The sequence below is a fragment of the Mus pahari genome, chromosome 2 (assembly GCF_900095145.1).
Source record: "Mus pahari chromosome 2, PAHARI_EIJ_v1.1, whole genome shotgun sequence".
Lineage (NCBI taxonomy): Eukaryota > Metazoa > Chordata > Mammalia > Rodentia > Muridae > Mus > Mus pahari.
The window spans coordinates 107394400-107409710 of NC_034591.1; the positions used below are offsets into that span (position 1 = coordinate 107394400).

Sequence of the window (15311 nt, forward strand, 5' to 3'; positions counted from 1 at the left end):
GCTGTGGAGAAGTGTGCTGGCCCAGCCTGACGCTGCCCTGCCTTGACAAGATAGGATCAATCAACTTTATGAACTAGCCAATCCCACCTGCTCTGCGTGCTAGCCCTGGCTGTAGAATACTGCCGAAGACTCAGACCGTGCCTATGATCAGAAAGTTGATGGTCATCTTGTGCTAAGCACAGACTCCTTCCGTCCTCTGGTTAAGACTCAGTTTAACTGCTGGGTCATGGTCACCTGGAGAATCCTCAGATCCTTCTTTAAGGGATCTGGCTATAAATCCTGGCCCCAACAGGGATGGCTTGGAGAAGCAGGGAGAAAGGCTGGCCACCTCGCAGTGTCAGGTAGGAAGTGCCAGGAAGGAAGGTCTGTCCAAATGTCCTGGGTATTAAGAAGCAGGGGAAAGACAAGACAGACCTGGCTGTACCTGGCCCTCTATCTGCTTGGCTAAGAAGGCCCATGCTTGCTCTCAGCGGGTTTTTTCACGCTGGCTGGGAAGCCTGGCAGTCTAGGTTAAAGTGCACAGCAGGGTACTCAGCACTCTCCGCTCACGTGTTTTCTCGGGCTTCACTTTCCTCATTAAACCGGTGCAAAAGCTGTCTATGATGGCTTGGGACTGCAATCTGGAAGTCCCTAGGCAGATCAGAAACACCCTGCAGTCTTTGGGGAAGTGCCTGCAGTGTCACTGGTGGTGGTCAGCAAACCTCCGCAGTCTGTCAGTCGCAGAAGTCTAGGGTAACGCAGCGAGCGCTCATTCCCGTGAGTAACCATGACCGCTGGAGGAAAGACCAGATGTATTTTTACAATTGGTCCCTTTAGACACGGTCCCTATACTAGATCGGGCCTTGTTGGGAATGCGGAGGGGGTCGCGGGGACGAGTCAGCTCCCGAGGTCCCACGTGGTCTGCACTTCGGGACTCTCCGGGCTTTCGGTGGGTTCTGGATCCGGTCTCACGTGCGCATCGGAGGACCCAGGGCAGGTCCACGAAGAGGCCGGAGAGCGCGTGGGCAATGGGAGGGTGCGGCCGAGGCGGGGCGGGGGCGCGTGACGCACGGCGCTAGCCAATGGGGCGCGCGCCCGAGGCCGAGCCTCCTGCGAGCCTTCGCGGCGCCCGCGGCGTCACGTGAGCGGCCGGAGAGCGGGGAGAGCGGCGAGCGGCGAGCGCCCAGCTCGGCCGCAGGGAGTGCGGGCTGCGGCCAGGAGCGCTGGACGCGCGGCCGCCTACGGAGCCGGGCCGCACGCTCGAGGCCGCGCCAGGCGACGCCGAGTCCAGGTGGGAGACGCGCGATGTACCGCGGCCGCGTGGGTCCTCCCTGGGGGATCACGGGCCGTCCCCAGGCGCGCGCTGTACGAACCACGCGCGGAGGCCCGGGAAATGCGGGGACCCCGGAAATGCGGGGACCCCCGTGAGCGCGCTGGGCCTGCAAAGGGCAAATCCGGTGTGCGCAGCTCCTGCCCGCGGAGCCCACGCGCGTCCGTGGCACTCCTGGACCTGCGCTCCCATATGGCGGGGCCTGGCGACCAAGGGGCGGAGAGGTTACTGTCGGTCACTGCAGCGGTGGCCTAAGAGGGGACGCGAAGGGGGTCACTGGGCGGAGGGTAAGGTACTCTCCGAAGCTGTGCGCCAGAGTCCGAGCCACCTCCTTCCCACGTACTTCGCACCCACGGGTGGGCACCCACGCGCGGGCACCTGGCGGACACCCGCACGGCTGCACTGCGCCCAGCACACGCAGTCACACGACACAAACTCACACCCATTTGCGCGTAACCGCAGCGTGCACTTATGTTCCGTTTCCCCACGCAGAGTCCTCAGGCCCCTCTGAACAAACATTACCGGAGGGACGGCTGAGGGTAGCAGCCGCAGGGGGTAGGTCACCCCTCTTGGAAACATTCTCGCCTGGAGGGCACAGGGTCGGTTTGCTACCACGGGAAGGTGAAATCCCAAATGTTTGACTGAGTCCTTCAGATATTGTCCCCGACCGCAGGGAGCCCCCGCCGCCCTACAGGTGCGAGAATGGCAGTAACTTTGGGGCCTTCGGACTCCTCAGGGAGAAGACTCTTATTTTGAAGACCGGCCCCCACTCGCCACCCCCGTGATTTGCACGCTGACCCAATGGCTAGCCCTTGGCCGGCTCTCGGCTTGTTATCAATTACATGTTGTTCCTACAGCCGCTGTGTCCCCGGGAGGATAAACAGCAGGCCTGGCCGGCTAAGAGAGGGGGCGGAGTCCAGCGGCCAGCCGGGGACCGTGCCCAGAACAGGGTGCCCCCTCCCCCTGCACGCAGCCTGCGCCTCTGGCTACGCCACGTGCTGCTGTTTTTCAGGGACCGGCTTGATCGCTGGCACTCAGGCTTTCAAGTTCTGGGACCAGGAAGTCCTGAATCCCCTGGGCCTTCAGTACCTCAGTGTCCCTAGGGTTGCTCAGCACTGTTTTAAGATCCTGCTAACTGGTTAGGGCCACTCCACTCCTGTATTTACTCCTGGCTTCTGGAATCATTCAGCAAAGGCTAGGTCTGGTTTTTGACTCTAGATCTAGCCCTATAGTGAACAGTCAGGACCCCTTGTATTCTGATGGTGCAGCAAAGTATACAAGACAGTTTTCACAGTGATACCTGACTGTGGAAAATATAATCCTGGTGGTTTGTCCAAGGTGGGAGTGACTTCTGAATGCTAAGCTCCCATCTGGAATGCTAAGAGAGGCAGGACTTCCACAAAGGGGGACATTGGAGCCAAAGCCAGGGCTCGGTCGGTAGGGTGATCCAGGCCTGGAACAGTTAGAGGGGCAGTTTGGGGGTGGGCAGGACCCTAGAACTCTGAGTCCTGGAAGAATCTGAAACATTTTGGGGGAGGGGCTCCTTCCGATGTAATTCAATTTCGTCATCCTATTTTCTCACCTGTTCTCCCTCCTGCCATGTTTCAGTGGGATCCCACGTGGCTGCCTTTGGATTTATGATTCTCTGGCCTCAGCCCCCTGAGTACCGTGATTACAGGCATGAGTCGCTATGCCCACCCAACACTGCTGCTCACTTTCATATCAGACCTCCGTTTCTATCGTTTTTTTTTAAAAATCGATACCATGATCCCCTTTTGAAAGCGTGTGACCAATCGACTGATGGCTCAGTGTTGTAGTGATCTTAGGTGGTCCTTTTCTGGGTCCTGGGACACCATGTTCCCTGCATTTGTGTGACCATTCAGACATTAGTAAGTGCTCAGAAGACATGAGTTCACTGAGTGTGCATATACCCTGGGAGCCTGGTTGTACTGGCAGTACCCAGATGTGTACACAGAGAAGTTATGCCATTTGCCTAAGGTCGCACAGCCGATAGTTTTAGGGTGGCTGAGATGGATTTGGGAGAATGGAGTGGATGGGCTCTGCCCCGCTGCTTTGCCCTTCATGTTCTCTGGTGCTTCACTCCTTCCCAGACCCTGCTTTGGTAAAGAGTGTATATTTTAGAACGCATTCCCAGTTTTAAATCCTAAGCTGAGTATTCAAACTCATATTGCCGCTTGGCAAGATTACCTTTGGGCTCAGATCTTGCCTCTATTCTCTACAGCAAGAGAGAAACTTATGGAGCACAGAGTCCTAGAACAGTTGAGTAGCAGGATGACTGGCCTTTCGGTGGCTGGTCAGTACCGGGTGCCTGGCTGTAGAGCGGACCTGAAGTCAGGTGGACAGGATGCAGCCTGAGCATCCTCCCCATCAGTTTGATAATCACACAGGCAGCCATGGTCACTGGGCGGGACAAAGGTCCGGAGAGGTGGCCCCATCACAGCCAGAGACTGTTGACTCTTCTTGGACACTAGACCTAGTATGGCCTTTGGCTTCAGAGGACGCAGCTTTCCCTTTTCCTTCCTATCCCCACTCTCTGAGCCCCTCTTGGATACCTGGTGTGGTGCTGAGTGTTGGGGACCCAGGAGAGTGTGCTGCCAAGAAGGGACACAGGCATCTGCTGAGCCTTCCCAAGTCGGTGAGTGTCCCAGGCAGGAGAGCTGGGGTGGGAAGGCAGAACAGGAGGCTCTGCTCTCCTGCGTTGGCCAAGGGCAAATGTCATCCCCCATCCTTCCCAAAGGCTGTGAAGTTCAAGGAAGTTACCCACGCCTGGGCTCTCAGACCTTCTGTAGACTCATAGCCAGGGGCTGGACCTTGCTCATTATGGCAGGAAGGTGTTAGGTGTTATGGTGGAAGGGGCTTTTTGCTCAAGTATGTGATACTTCTCCCAGTCATGGAGAACGGTGACTCTTGACTCTCGACAAAGGGCTGAGGACTAGACTGTGGAGAAAGACAGTCAGACACTTAACCACACAGACAGGCAGGCACTTAAACAGTCTTTAATCTTTTTCTAAAGTATGGCTACCAGGTTAAAGCATGGGCAGCCCAGACAGATGTGTGTCCTGTCCCGTCCAGTCCTGGGGACACTGAAGTGAACATCTAACAAGCAGCCTGTGTTTTTTTATTTGCTCAATCTGGAAACCCTACAGAAGCCCCAATACCTTGGGCTCAGAATGCAAATGGCCTTTTCCTTTCTCACCCCCTCTCTGACTCAAGGTAGGGAGCAGAGTCCAGGGGCTAGCGACTTTCAGGGCCTCCCCTCTCTCTGGTTCCCTCTCTCCTTGTCAGCTGTTCACGGACAAGAGCATTCCTTGTCTTATTCTTTTCCAGGATCGTTCTGGAAAATGTTTGAAACCAGAAGTACCCTGGGTTGTGCAACGGGCCTGGAGAGGGAGGGCTCTTTTGCAAATAGGGTGATGCAACTTTTGAAAACATACTCGCCGGCCCCATTCTCCCTTGGGATGGAAGCAGGATCTGGACATTTGGCCACAGGAGGCCTTGGGCAGGCAGCCGAGGGTGGGGGCTGCAAGGCACTGGTAAGCAGTCCTTCTAACCTGGCCTCCCTTGTTCCCTCTCTGCAGTCACCACAGGCTCGGCCAGGCCAGCATGGTGGACCACCTGCTTCCAGTGGACGAGACCTTCTCGTCACCGAAATGCCCGGTGGGTTACCTAGGGGACAGGCTGGCCAGCAGGCAGCCATACCACATGTTGCCCTCACCCATCTCTGAAGATGACAGCGATGTCTCCAGCCCCTGCTCTTGTGCCAGCCCCGACTCGCAAGCCTTCTGTTCCTGCTACAGTGCGGGTCCAGGCCCAGAGGCCCAGGGCAGCATCTTGGATTTCCTCCTGTCCCGGGCCACACTGGGCAGTGGTGGTAGCGGTGGAGGCGTTGGAGATAGCAGTGGCCCTGTGACCTGGGGATCGTGGAGGAGAGCCTCTGTGCCTGTGAAGGAGGAACATTTCTGCTTCCCTGAATTTCTGTCAGGGGACCCTGATGACGTCTCCAGGCCCTTCCAGCCTACCCTGGAGGAGATTGAAGAATTCCTGGAAGAGAACATGGAGGCCGAGGTCAAGGAGGCCCCAGAGAACGGCAGCAGGGACCTGGAGACGACCTGTAGCCAGCTCTCAGCTGGGTCACACCGGAGCCACCTCAACCCAGAGTCTGCTGGGAGAGAGCACTGTACCCCACCACCAGGTGGCACGAATGGGGGTGGTGCCCAAGGTGCAGGTGAGGGACCAGCACATGATGGCCCCATGCCGGTGCTACTGCAGATCCAGCCTGTTGCTGTAAAGCAGGAGGCAAGTACAGGGCCAGCCTCCCCAGGGCAGGCCCCAGAGAGCGTCAAGGTCGCCCAGCTTCTAGTCAACATCCAGGGGCAGACCTTTGCACTCCTGCCTCAAGTGGTACCATCCTCCAACTTGAACCTGCCCTCAAAGTTTGTGCGAATTGCGCCTGTGCCCATTGCCGCCAAACCTATTGGCTCAGGATCCCTAGGGCCCGGCCCTGCTGGCCTCCTTGTGGGCCAGAAGTTCCCCAAGAACCCAGCAGCAGAACTTCTCAAAATGCACAAATGCACTTTCCCAGGCTGCAGCAAGATGTACACCAAGAGCAGCCACCTCAAGGCCCACCTGCGCCGGCACACAGGCGAGAAGCCCTTTGCCTGCACCTGGCCGGGCTGCGGCTGGAGGTCAGTATTTTTTGGACAGGCTGGGCACAAGCAAGTAGGCTCATCTCTGCTCCCCCCAAGTGTGTGACAAGGTCCCTTTCTCCATTAGATGAGGTGGATTAGGAAAGGAGCAAGGGATGGGCAGGGGACAGGATCAGAGATGGCACAGTTGTTGTCCCACTTGGAGACTAAAGCTGGAAACCACCTGGTAGAGACCAGGTAAGTTTGGCTGGGGCTTGTGCTCTGTGGACTCACAGGCTGAGACGGAAGGAAGGTGAGGGGCTGGGCTGACGTGGAAGGAAACTCAGCGAAGGGGCAGCTGAGTTTGGTGGCGCATGGGCACAAGCCAGAGACCCATGCAGGCCTTACAGCACCTCAGGTAAGTACCACCATCACACCCGTGACAGTTTTGGTCAGGTACATGGAAACCGTGACTGGCTAAAAACCACACAGGCCATAGCACTCTGAGTGGACTGTGAACCCCAAGACTTGAACTAGAAAATGACACTTCCCTCCAGCCTGGGGACGAGAACTGCTCACAGGTGTGGTCTCAGCTTTGCCTTGTTTCTTCCTGGGGACCAGGAGGTGTGTTTGGAAAGCCATGGAGGACAACCGGAAGGAAGGACAGATGGCTGGGCTATGGGGGTCAAAGGTGGCAGAATACCTCAGACTTATGTTCCAGACAACAGGGTGCCCAGCTCTTCAGGGCGAGGAGCCTCAGATGGCCAGATGTGGTGCCAGGGACCATGGAGCCCTGCAGTCACCCTGGCCTGGCCTCTGACTGCTGCTCATTAGCTTCAGGAGGCTGGTGGCCTGCATATTTAGGGTGATATGGCCTTGGTAGCTAGGGTGGGTGCCAGCAGTGTTGGTGTATGCGTGCATCTGTCTAGCTATCTCTCTGATGTGGTTCATCTGTGTGTGCTGAGGACTGACAGAGCTGGACCACCTGAACGGATGTCTGCTGTGTATGGGCACACCTGCTTATGTATTGTGTGATCCTGTGTGTCCTGTACCTGGTGTGGGTCACACCAGGTCACAGAGGTGGTGTTGTGAACCAGGCTTTGGTTCTGAGTTGGTGGTGCTGGCCCCAGGGCAGGTGCTGCCCTGCTGAGACTGAACATGGAGGGATGACAGTGGCAGAACTTCCCTTCCGGCTCCAAATTGGTCAGAAAAGGAACTCCCCCCCCCCCCACCGGCAATGTCTTGGGTTGGGGAGGCCCTTCCTGGGAGGCATCCCTGTCTTCTCACAGCTTTTCAAATGCTGGGCTCCCTAGACCTGCTGTCTCCACCTCTCCGAGCCACCTGTTTTAGTGAGTAGATGCAATGTAGGGCTGTGGGATAATAAGTGGGTGGGTTGTAGAGCAAGAGAAGCCCAGAGAGAGAGGCCTTAGGGTAGGGGTGTTTACTGAGCAAGGGGAGAGCAATGAACCCTGTTTGGAGGGGGCAATGGGACAGGGACCCTGGTTTCCTGTCTGGCCCTTTTTGTTTCCTGGATCCCTGAGCTAGTGTGGGGGTCCTCAGTGTGCCCTCTTTTCATGAAGTGAACTTCCACTTTCCCACAGTCAAACTCTGAAGAGGAACCCCAAAGGTGTCCTTCCTAGGGTACTGGCAGGTGTTCACACGCACAGGGACTCATGGGCAAGCCACTGAATAGCCTAACCCAACAGTCCTGACTCAGAGGCTTGCTTGCCCTGTACTCTGACCGGTGCTGCCTATTTAAGTGGCATCTCCAGAGGGCAAGGGGCCAGGCCAGAGCTCTGGGCTATGAGATGTGGTCAAGGATGAGGGCTGGGAGACAGGTCCTTGCCACCACATTGCTGCTCCAGGAAGCACGAGGTGTCCAAGAGCAGCCTTAGCTCTGACCCTGAGCCTTGCACTGGATTCGTTGTTCAGGCAGAACCTCTCAGCAAGACTAGGGACGTGGTATGCCTATCAAGGTCCCTGTGCAGCATCGGCCTCAGGAAAGGGCTGGTTGTGTGAGTGTGTGAGATCCTTAGGATCTTCTTGGATATCAGAGAAGCTTGGGGTTGTGCATGGAAGGTTTGCAGTTCCCTGCGTGTGGCCAGTCTTCCAGCCAGAGGCTGTGGGATGGGCAGAGATTCCTTGCTGCAGTCAGGAGGGAGGATGGACCCACACACACTCTGGGTCTGGCCAGGATGGAATGAGTTGGCAATGAAGATGGTGGTGGTGACAGGTCACACTTAGGGATCACCATGTGTTGGGATGATTCCAAGCTTCGAGGAGTCCCCACCACCCCCTTCACTTGTGTATGCCCTTCTGCGGGAGCCCATTACTCCCTGAAATCGATCTGACCTCTAAAGGCAGAGAACACCTTGAAGTGTTTGAATCCCAGTCTAACCTTCTGCTCTGCCCCCCCCACACACACACACACTCTCCTACATGCTCCCTGGCTTTACCCCTTTCTCAAGCAAGATCATCCATGCCCCTCTCCTCTCTGCCTCTCTTCCCACCCCAAGGGACCCAGGGATGCTATGGTGTCTCAGCCTTTGCTGTGCACCCCTAACACAGGCATTAGTTCATCACATCCTCACAACAACTCTACAGAGGGAAATCGAGGTACAGAACAGTCATCTGTCACAGGGATATGCCTAATGAGTGTTTGGGGGTTTGGGGTGCAGCCCTGTGAGTTCCATACCCTACTGATTCTCCAACAGTTCAGCCAGGTATGGAAGTGGCCATAGTGTAGTGTATGCTGTGCTTTTTCAGCGTGTGTGTGTGTGTGTGTGTGTGTGTGTGTGTGTGTGTACTCCTATGTTCGGGTACACATGTACATGAAGGCCAGAGATGCTTGTACCTTCCTCAGTAGCTCTGCTTTTTGAGATAGGGTCTCTCACTGAAGCTCATGGGTTGGCTAAGCTGGTTGGCCAGTGAGCTCTAGCTGTCCCTGCTCTACCAGCACTGCATATTCCAGGTAGACCCGACTATGTCCAGTGAGTGCCAGCCATCTAAACGTGGGTCCTTCCTCATGTTTGCACAGCCAAATGGGCCACGTCCTCAGCCCCCCTGGGCTGTGCTTTTTTTCTCTTGTGCTCCTGGCTGTGGGAAAGGAGATGGCAGCAGCAAGCATGGTGGCAACAGCCCTGACAGAGTACTGCTCTGAGCATGGTGTATGTCAGTTCCTTTAACTCTTAAAATTAGACTATGATGTGGGCCCAGAGGCGGAAACAGCAGTTAAGCACATTCTCTGTGGCCATGCTGCTTAAGAGTGGCAGGGTTGCCAGGTGGTCGTGACGCACGACACCTTTAATCCCAGCACTCAGAGGCAGAGGCAGGAGGACCTCTGAGTTCGTGACCAGAATGAGTTCCAAGACATCCAGGGCTACACAGGGCAGGAGAAGTGCCCGAGTGAGGAGTTGAACAGCTGTTTGCTCCCTCACTCAGGCTGGACTCCATACTTCTCCCCACTCCTGCCCACCTCTCTGGGAGAGCCTCTAAGGAGGAGAGGCCCCTCCTCAACCTGCAGCTGGGCCTGGCTGGCCCAGCCTGTTCTGTGCTTCCCATCTGGCTCTGCTGCTGGTACTGGGCCCCAAATTCCTAAATTTGCCCAAGCCCCTGCCCTGCCCCCCCACTCCTCAGCCCAGGGGACTGCTCCACAGCTGAGGTGGCACCTGTCCCAGTCCAAAGCCCACTGCCTTCTGCTTTTGCTCACCCTAGATTCCCTAACTCTCTCTCCCTGTTGGGTCAGAGTTTTTGCGTGCAGGAAGAACTCAAGCCAGCCTGCCTGTTCTGGTCTAACCATCTGGGAAGTGGCTGTTTGCCGCCTTCCTAGAAGTTTCCTCTCTCTCGCGCTCGCAGACATAGGCCTCCTTTGTTCCCTGCAGTGGAACATCCTGTTCCAGAGTGGCCAAGCCGCTCCTTCCAGAAAGAATCTCTCTGGGCCATAGCTAAAGTGAATATTAATAGCTGTCAGCAGCCTGTGTGGCATGTTCTAACGATGTCCGTGGTGGACACAGGAGGCCCAAAGGGAGACAGTGGACTCCAAAGCCACGGTTGGAGGAGCTGGACACAGGATTCAAACTTAGTGGTTTGGATTCAGGCCAGCATCTTTAGCCATCCTGACTGTTGCCCGTGAGCAGGGATTTGTCCTCTGGCCTTGTGGTTAGCAGATGCTCCAGATACTATCTGCAGGTTGTATACCACACACACAGCCTTGGGACCTGCAGCTTCTGAGATTTGGCTGTTGACAATGGCTTTCTGACAGATGGCAACTGGTGTCTCACACAGCTCCCATGCTGGCATTACTGGTGGCCCCTGTGCTTGCTTTTGCTCTGTGACCCAATATCAGTTGTCATGAGCCTGCCGTGGGGCCAGGCACCAGGTCTTTGCCATGTATCAGGCAGGCCCTGTGCTCTACCCCGTGCCTCCAGTAGGAGTTTACTGTTCTTAAATGGCCACGTCTGGAGCCTCACGGCCACGGTCCTTTGAGATAGGTCTGTCGTCGTTTCTGTCTCAAGGCAGGGAAACTGAGGTTTAACAAGCTATCATCGATCCAGACCAATCCCAAGGCTGTGTCCTGCCTAGCTGAGATTTCTCATAACTTGCCCCAGTGTTGCCTCAGGCTTCTCCTATGGCTGTCATCAAAGGATTTGACCCAGGGAGGCAGGGTCATCTTCAGCCCAGTTACAAGGACAGTCTTGTCAGGTACCAAGAAGCTATAGTGGCAGAGAGGGGTTCTGGAATGAGGACAGCTTGTTCTCTGGCATGGCTACCTCTCAGCTGCCTGTCCCTCCTAGGGTGTCATATAACAAGAGGACTGCTACCCATTCCCTAGAAGGCAGGCAGGAAGTGAGGGAGGGAACTCAGGCCCAGGATGCTCAGGACCGTCGGAGTGGGGACTGTGACGTCTGTTCTTCCTCGAGCGTAGGTGTGTGTCCAACTCCTGCTTGAGGCATGCGACTATGGCACAGGGTCCTGGTAACAGCACTGCTAGGCCAGGTGAGGACGTCTTGGTCTGGCCTCAGGTGTTCTCCGTTCACAGCTCTGCACCAGGTCTCGTGGTGCCCAGGACAAGGTTGTGGGGCAGCAGCTTGCACAGTAGTAGCTCTACCTGCTCAGCCAGCAGCACAGGAGATTGAGGTCCTTGATGTCCTGAGCCCTGCCTGTTCTTCTCATGTTTCCCAGGCTGAGATCAATGTGGCCCGCTACAGAATTGGGGCTGAGATGGCTACAGCCCTTGACAATGGAGTGTGATGCATCTGCTGTCCACCTATTCTGCATCACCAAGTGGCTCTGTCTAGAAGCGGGGTGCCAGGCATGGGGCTCCTGGGTGTTCCTGGGAGTGTATGCAGTGAACAGTGTGTGACAACCCTGTCTCAACCTGAGGTGCCAGCTGAGGCCCCTCTGCTTCAGTTCCCTTCCTGAGCACAGAGAACTGCAAGTGAGCCCTCTTTCCCGGAGCTGACACTGTCTAGGGACAGCTGAGCATCAAGATGCCAGAGACCAATTTTTAAATGCCCTGGTGCTGAAGGTGTAGCTCAGTGGTGCAACGCGTGTCTAGCATGGTCAAGCTTCGATTCCCCAGCACCCACAAAAGGAAAGATAATCAAATGGTGGACAATGCTGTGAGAGTCAAGGATGCAGGCTCCTGAGGAGGTGACATTTGGGCTAAACTCTGGTGAGAAGGGCATAGAGGAGATGGATAAAGTCCGAATAGGTGAGGCACAGAGGAACCAAATATATAGTGGTGGGGTAGTGAGGTCCTGGAGATCCTGTTGCTGAACAGAAGCCAAAGAGAGAGAATCTCGGGTCCCGGAAGTTATTGACAAGTGGCCTGGGCATCTTAGCCTAGCTGTGGTTCCTGCCTGTCCTGTAGATGTCTGTTCCCAGGCCTGCAGTGGCTGAGAGATGGGTGTTTCCAGGAATACCATGCAAGTATATTTGGGGGCAACTCAGAAGGCCTCATGTCGAATTCTGTAGGGTGCCAGAGCCTGGCAGACAACAAGTCTAAGGTCCTTCCCTGTCACCAACAGAAGCAGAGAAGTCAGGCACCCCTGTGGTCTGAGGAGTCTGCGTCCACTGCTGGGCCTGTGACACCTCTGGCTGGTCTTCACAGGCCTTTCAGGGATATATCTGTGGCCCCCTCTTACAGGCAAAGGTGGGGCTGGTGGATCAAACACTGCTGACCCGCTGTTGCTAGTGCAGGAGTGAGCCAGTGCCCAAGGACTTGACAACTGAGTGACTATGGGAGAGCGAGTCCCAGGTGGCTAACAGCATTATCCCTTCCCATGTGGAACAGCCAGATACATGGGAAGTAGGCCCTGGCCAGGAGAGCAAACCTGTGTGCCTCATGGTCCTTGACTCTTGCCCTCAAGTAGGTGTCAGGGACACTGGGCTTTGCCAAGAACTCCTTGGGTGTCTATAAACATGATCTAATAGCTTAAGATCCATTCTGGCTTTGGCCCACAGTGCCCTCCTGTCACCTGCTCCCCAACCCACCCCCGCCCGCCTCCACCTGTGTGGCACTGGCTTTGCAGTCACTTGTGGCAGTGCCCACGATGGCCTGGCTGACCACCATATCCCACAGGTTTTCCCGCTCAGATGAGTTGTCAAGGCACCGGCGATCTCACTCGGGTGTGAAGCCGTACCAGTGTCCCGTGTGCGAGAAGAAATTCGCTCGGAGTGACCACCTCTCCAAACATATCAAGGTGCATCGCTTCCCACGAAGCAGCCGAGCAGTACGCGCCATCAACTGAGCGCAGTGGCCGCCCTCCCCTCCCCCAGCTCCACGTTTTGTTTTTAAATGCAATAACTTATTGCCTCTTTTCAGAAGGATGTGACAATATTACCAGCCCCCTCCCCCTTCTGAATCTTAGGAGGTATGACCCAGAGCCACCATGGCTGCCTTTCCGGGGAGGACCTAGAGCCCTATGGTCCCTGGGGGCTGGTTCCCCGGTGGCCCAGGTGGCCCAGGCAGGCCTGTGCCCTTGTGCCTTTGTGCCTTCCTGCCAGCTGGAAGCAGTGTTTGGGGGCCCTTGCCCTCTTCCCACTGGGCTCCCTACCTGGGCCAAAGTCAACATCATTGCTGGGGAAGAAGTGTTTTGGCTGTGTCAAAATAGTAGCTCCCAGAGGAAGCAAGCCATGCTGGGAAAAAGGAAGTAGGTCAGAAAGCATAGGGCTGCACTGTGGCGTGAGGACTGCCATGTGCAAGGGGCGTTTGAGGGTCCAGGAGGATGGCCACCCTCGCATTAGGCCATAACGCATGTGCTTAAATGCAAGACAAATGGAGCCATAGCCAGCCGTACCCAGCCTGGCTCACCCTCCTCCAGACACCAGACACCAGCCTCCTGGTTGTGGTGAGAGGAGAAAGGAACAGGTCTGGTGGATGCCAAGCAACTAGCTAGTGCCTCCCAGTCTGACTTAGATTTGCATTCCTCATCAGGTCTAGAAATTAGTACCAATTGAACTAGCTTGTTTTGACAGGTCTATTTCACATCCTATGAATGTATGTAAATAAACTGTACATAGGTACGCATCTACATAAAATATCTTTTAATAACACGTTGACATTTGTGTAAATTTGAAATTTAAAAAAATTCTATAAAGTTGGTGTACATATGTTACAATTATGTATATTTTCTTTGGTCCTTCATAAAAAAATATATTTACTTTGCCAATAAAAAGAGAAAGAAAAAAAAAAAAAAGAACTCAACCATTTTTTTGGCCCTGTATTCCTCCACTGGCCTGGGACATGGGGGTGATTCTGGGCCTCTGCTTCTTCCAGATCTTCGTGGACTTTGCTCTCTTCAGCGCGTGCTCTGATGTCACCTGTGCAGAGTGGGTCAGGCCAGCAAGCCATTGCCATTTGAAACCTTTGCTGGGCCCTTTTGTGTGCTGAGTGAGGCTAACACCATACATTCTGTTGGCCTTCCCAGAGAAAGTGGCTGGGCAGTTTCCTCCCTGTACAGTGACTCTGACATCTAAGGAGTCTTCTCCAGGCAGGGGATGGACTTAGGCTGCTTCCTCTGCCTCCCCAATTCCCTGGGATACTTAGGGTTTCTGCAGTGAGTTCTACTGTATCCAGGCACACACCCTCTACAGGCTGGGCTCTAAGATCAAAGGGAGCAGACAACAAAAGGAAGCTGTGAGTCTGAAGGGAATGAGCCCAGGGAGGTGCCCAGGGCTTGCCACCTCAGCACCTCAGCTGCAGGAAGACCTTCCTGGTTCACCTGTGCACAGTGTAAGGTGAGAACCTTCTAGAAGGGGACTTTTCCTATTGACCTCACTAAAATAGTTGGATGCTGTGTGGGCCAGGGTTTCTCAGGAGCCCCTCAAGAGATCTGGAAGCAGCTGGCAGGTAGGTTTTCAGCAGAAAGACCCTATACCATGTGAATATTCTCACAATGTGGAGACCACTATTCTAGGGGCCTGGGGTAGGTAGGCCTGCTAATCTGTCTTGTCCGGTGAGAGCTGGCAGTCATTGGGCATTCATGTGTGACCAGTACATCTGATTAGAGGATGGACATCCCATCTGGCCACCTTGTGACCTCTGCCCTTTGCCTGTGACCGCATGTACCTTCTGAGGACAAACAAGCCCTGAGGAAATGAGACATTGATTTCCAGCTGCATTAGCGTAATTTCCCTTCATCATTAAACAATCAATGCAGCCACAGATACCTGGGACATTGCAGGGACAGAGGAGGTGATGATCATGTTGGTGGCACTGAGGAAGGGACAAACCATGCCCACCATGGCCAAGGATGAATGGACGGACATGTTCTTCCCCTCATCAGCACATCACCTGGGTATTCCATCCAGCTTGGCTGTGAACCATCTTGGGGAGAGGAGGGGTGCAGATGGGCTGCTAGGATCCTCACCTGAGTCCTGTATTCTCACCCCTGCACTGCAGGGGAGGCTGAGGTGGGGTATAGCAAGACAGAGAGGGGTTAGGGTTACTACAACCTCCCTCGAGCAACCTCTCAATGCTGCCGTTTTGGGTGGGCTCCTGCTACACCCAATTGCTACTGGACCTTGCACAACGGGCTGACGACAAAGCCCCTGGTAGCATGATGGTTAATGGTAAGTGGGGGGTTCAAGCCTACGCTGCCATGGCATGGAGTCTGGGAAACTGTCCTCAATGCTTCCAGTGGCTGGAAGAGAAGTCTTTGTCCTGTTCTAGGTGCTGAGAAGGCAGAAGGAGACATAGTCCTGTGGCTGTGCAATTATTTGTGATAGGAGAAGAATCTGGAAGATTATGAAACAGGTAAAATGACCCAAATCTCTCCCAAGGTTTTAGTTAAGAGCACAGCACTGTGAAATACTAGTTGTAATTTTAACGTTAGTGATAATGATAAGCAATC

At 55.0% G+C, this 15311-nt stretch overlaps 1 protein-coding gene across 2 annotated transcripts; it reads left to right on the plus strand.

Moving 5' to 3' along the window:
• Positions 1-1126: 1126 nt before the first annotated feature.
• On the plus strand, positions 1127-13658 carry Klf15 (Kruppel like factor 15). 2 transcript variants are annotated; one of them, XM_021191036.2, is made up of 3 exons: positions 1127-1270; positions 4909-6015; positions 12539-13658. In XM_021191036.2, the coding sequence occupies exons 2-3, from the start codon at positions 4934-4936 to the stop codon at positions 12705-12707; spliced, it is 1251 nt and encodes a 416-aa protein (XP_021046695.1). In that variant the 5' UTR covers positions 1127-1270; positions 4909-4933; the 3' UTR covers positions 12708-13658. The 2 variants fall into 2 exon arrangements, with proteins under 2 accessions (XP_021046695.1, XP_029391166.1); XM_029535306.1 differs by lacking the exon at positions 1127-1270 and adding an exon at positions 1282-3965.
• The last annotated feature ends 1653 nt before the right edge of the window (positions 13659-15311 follow it).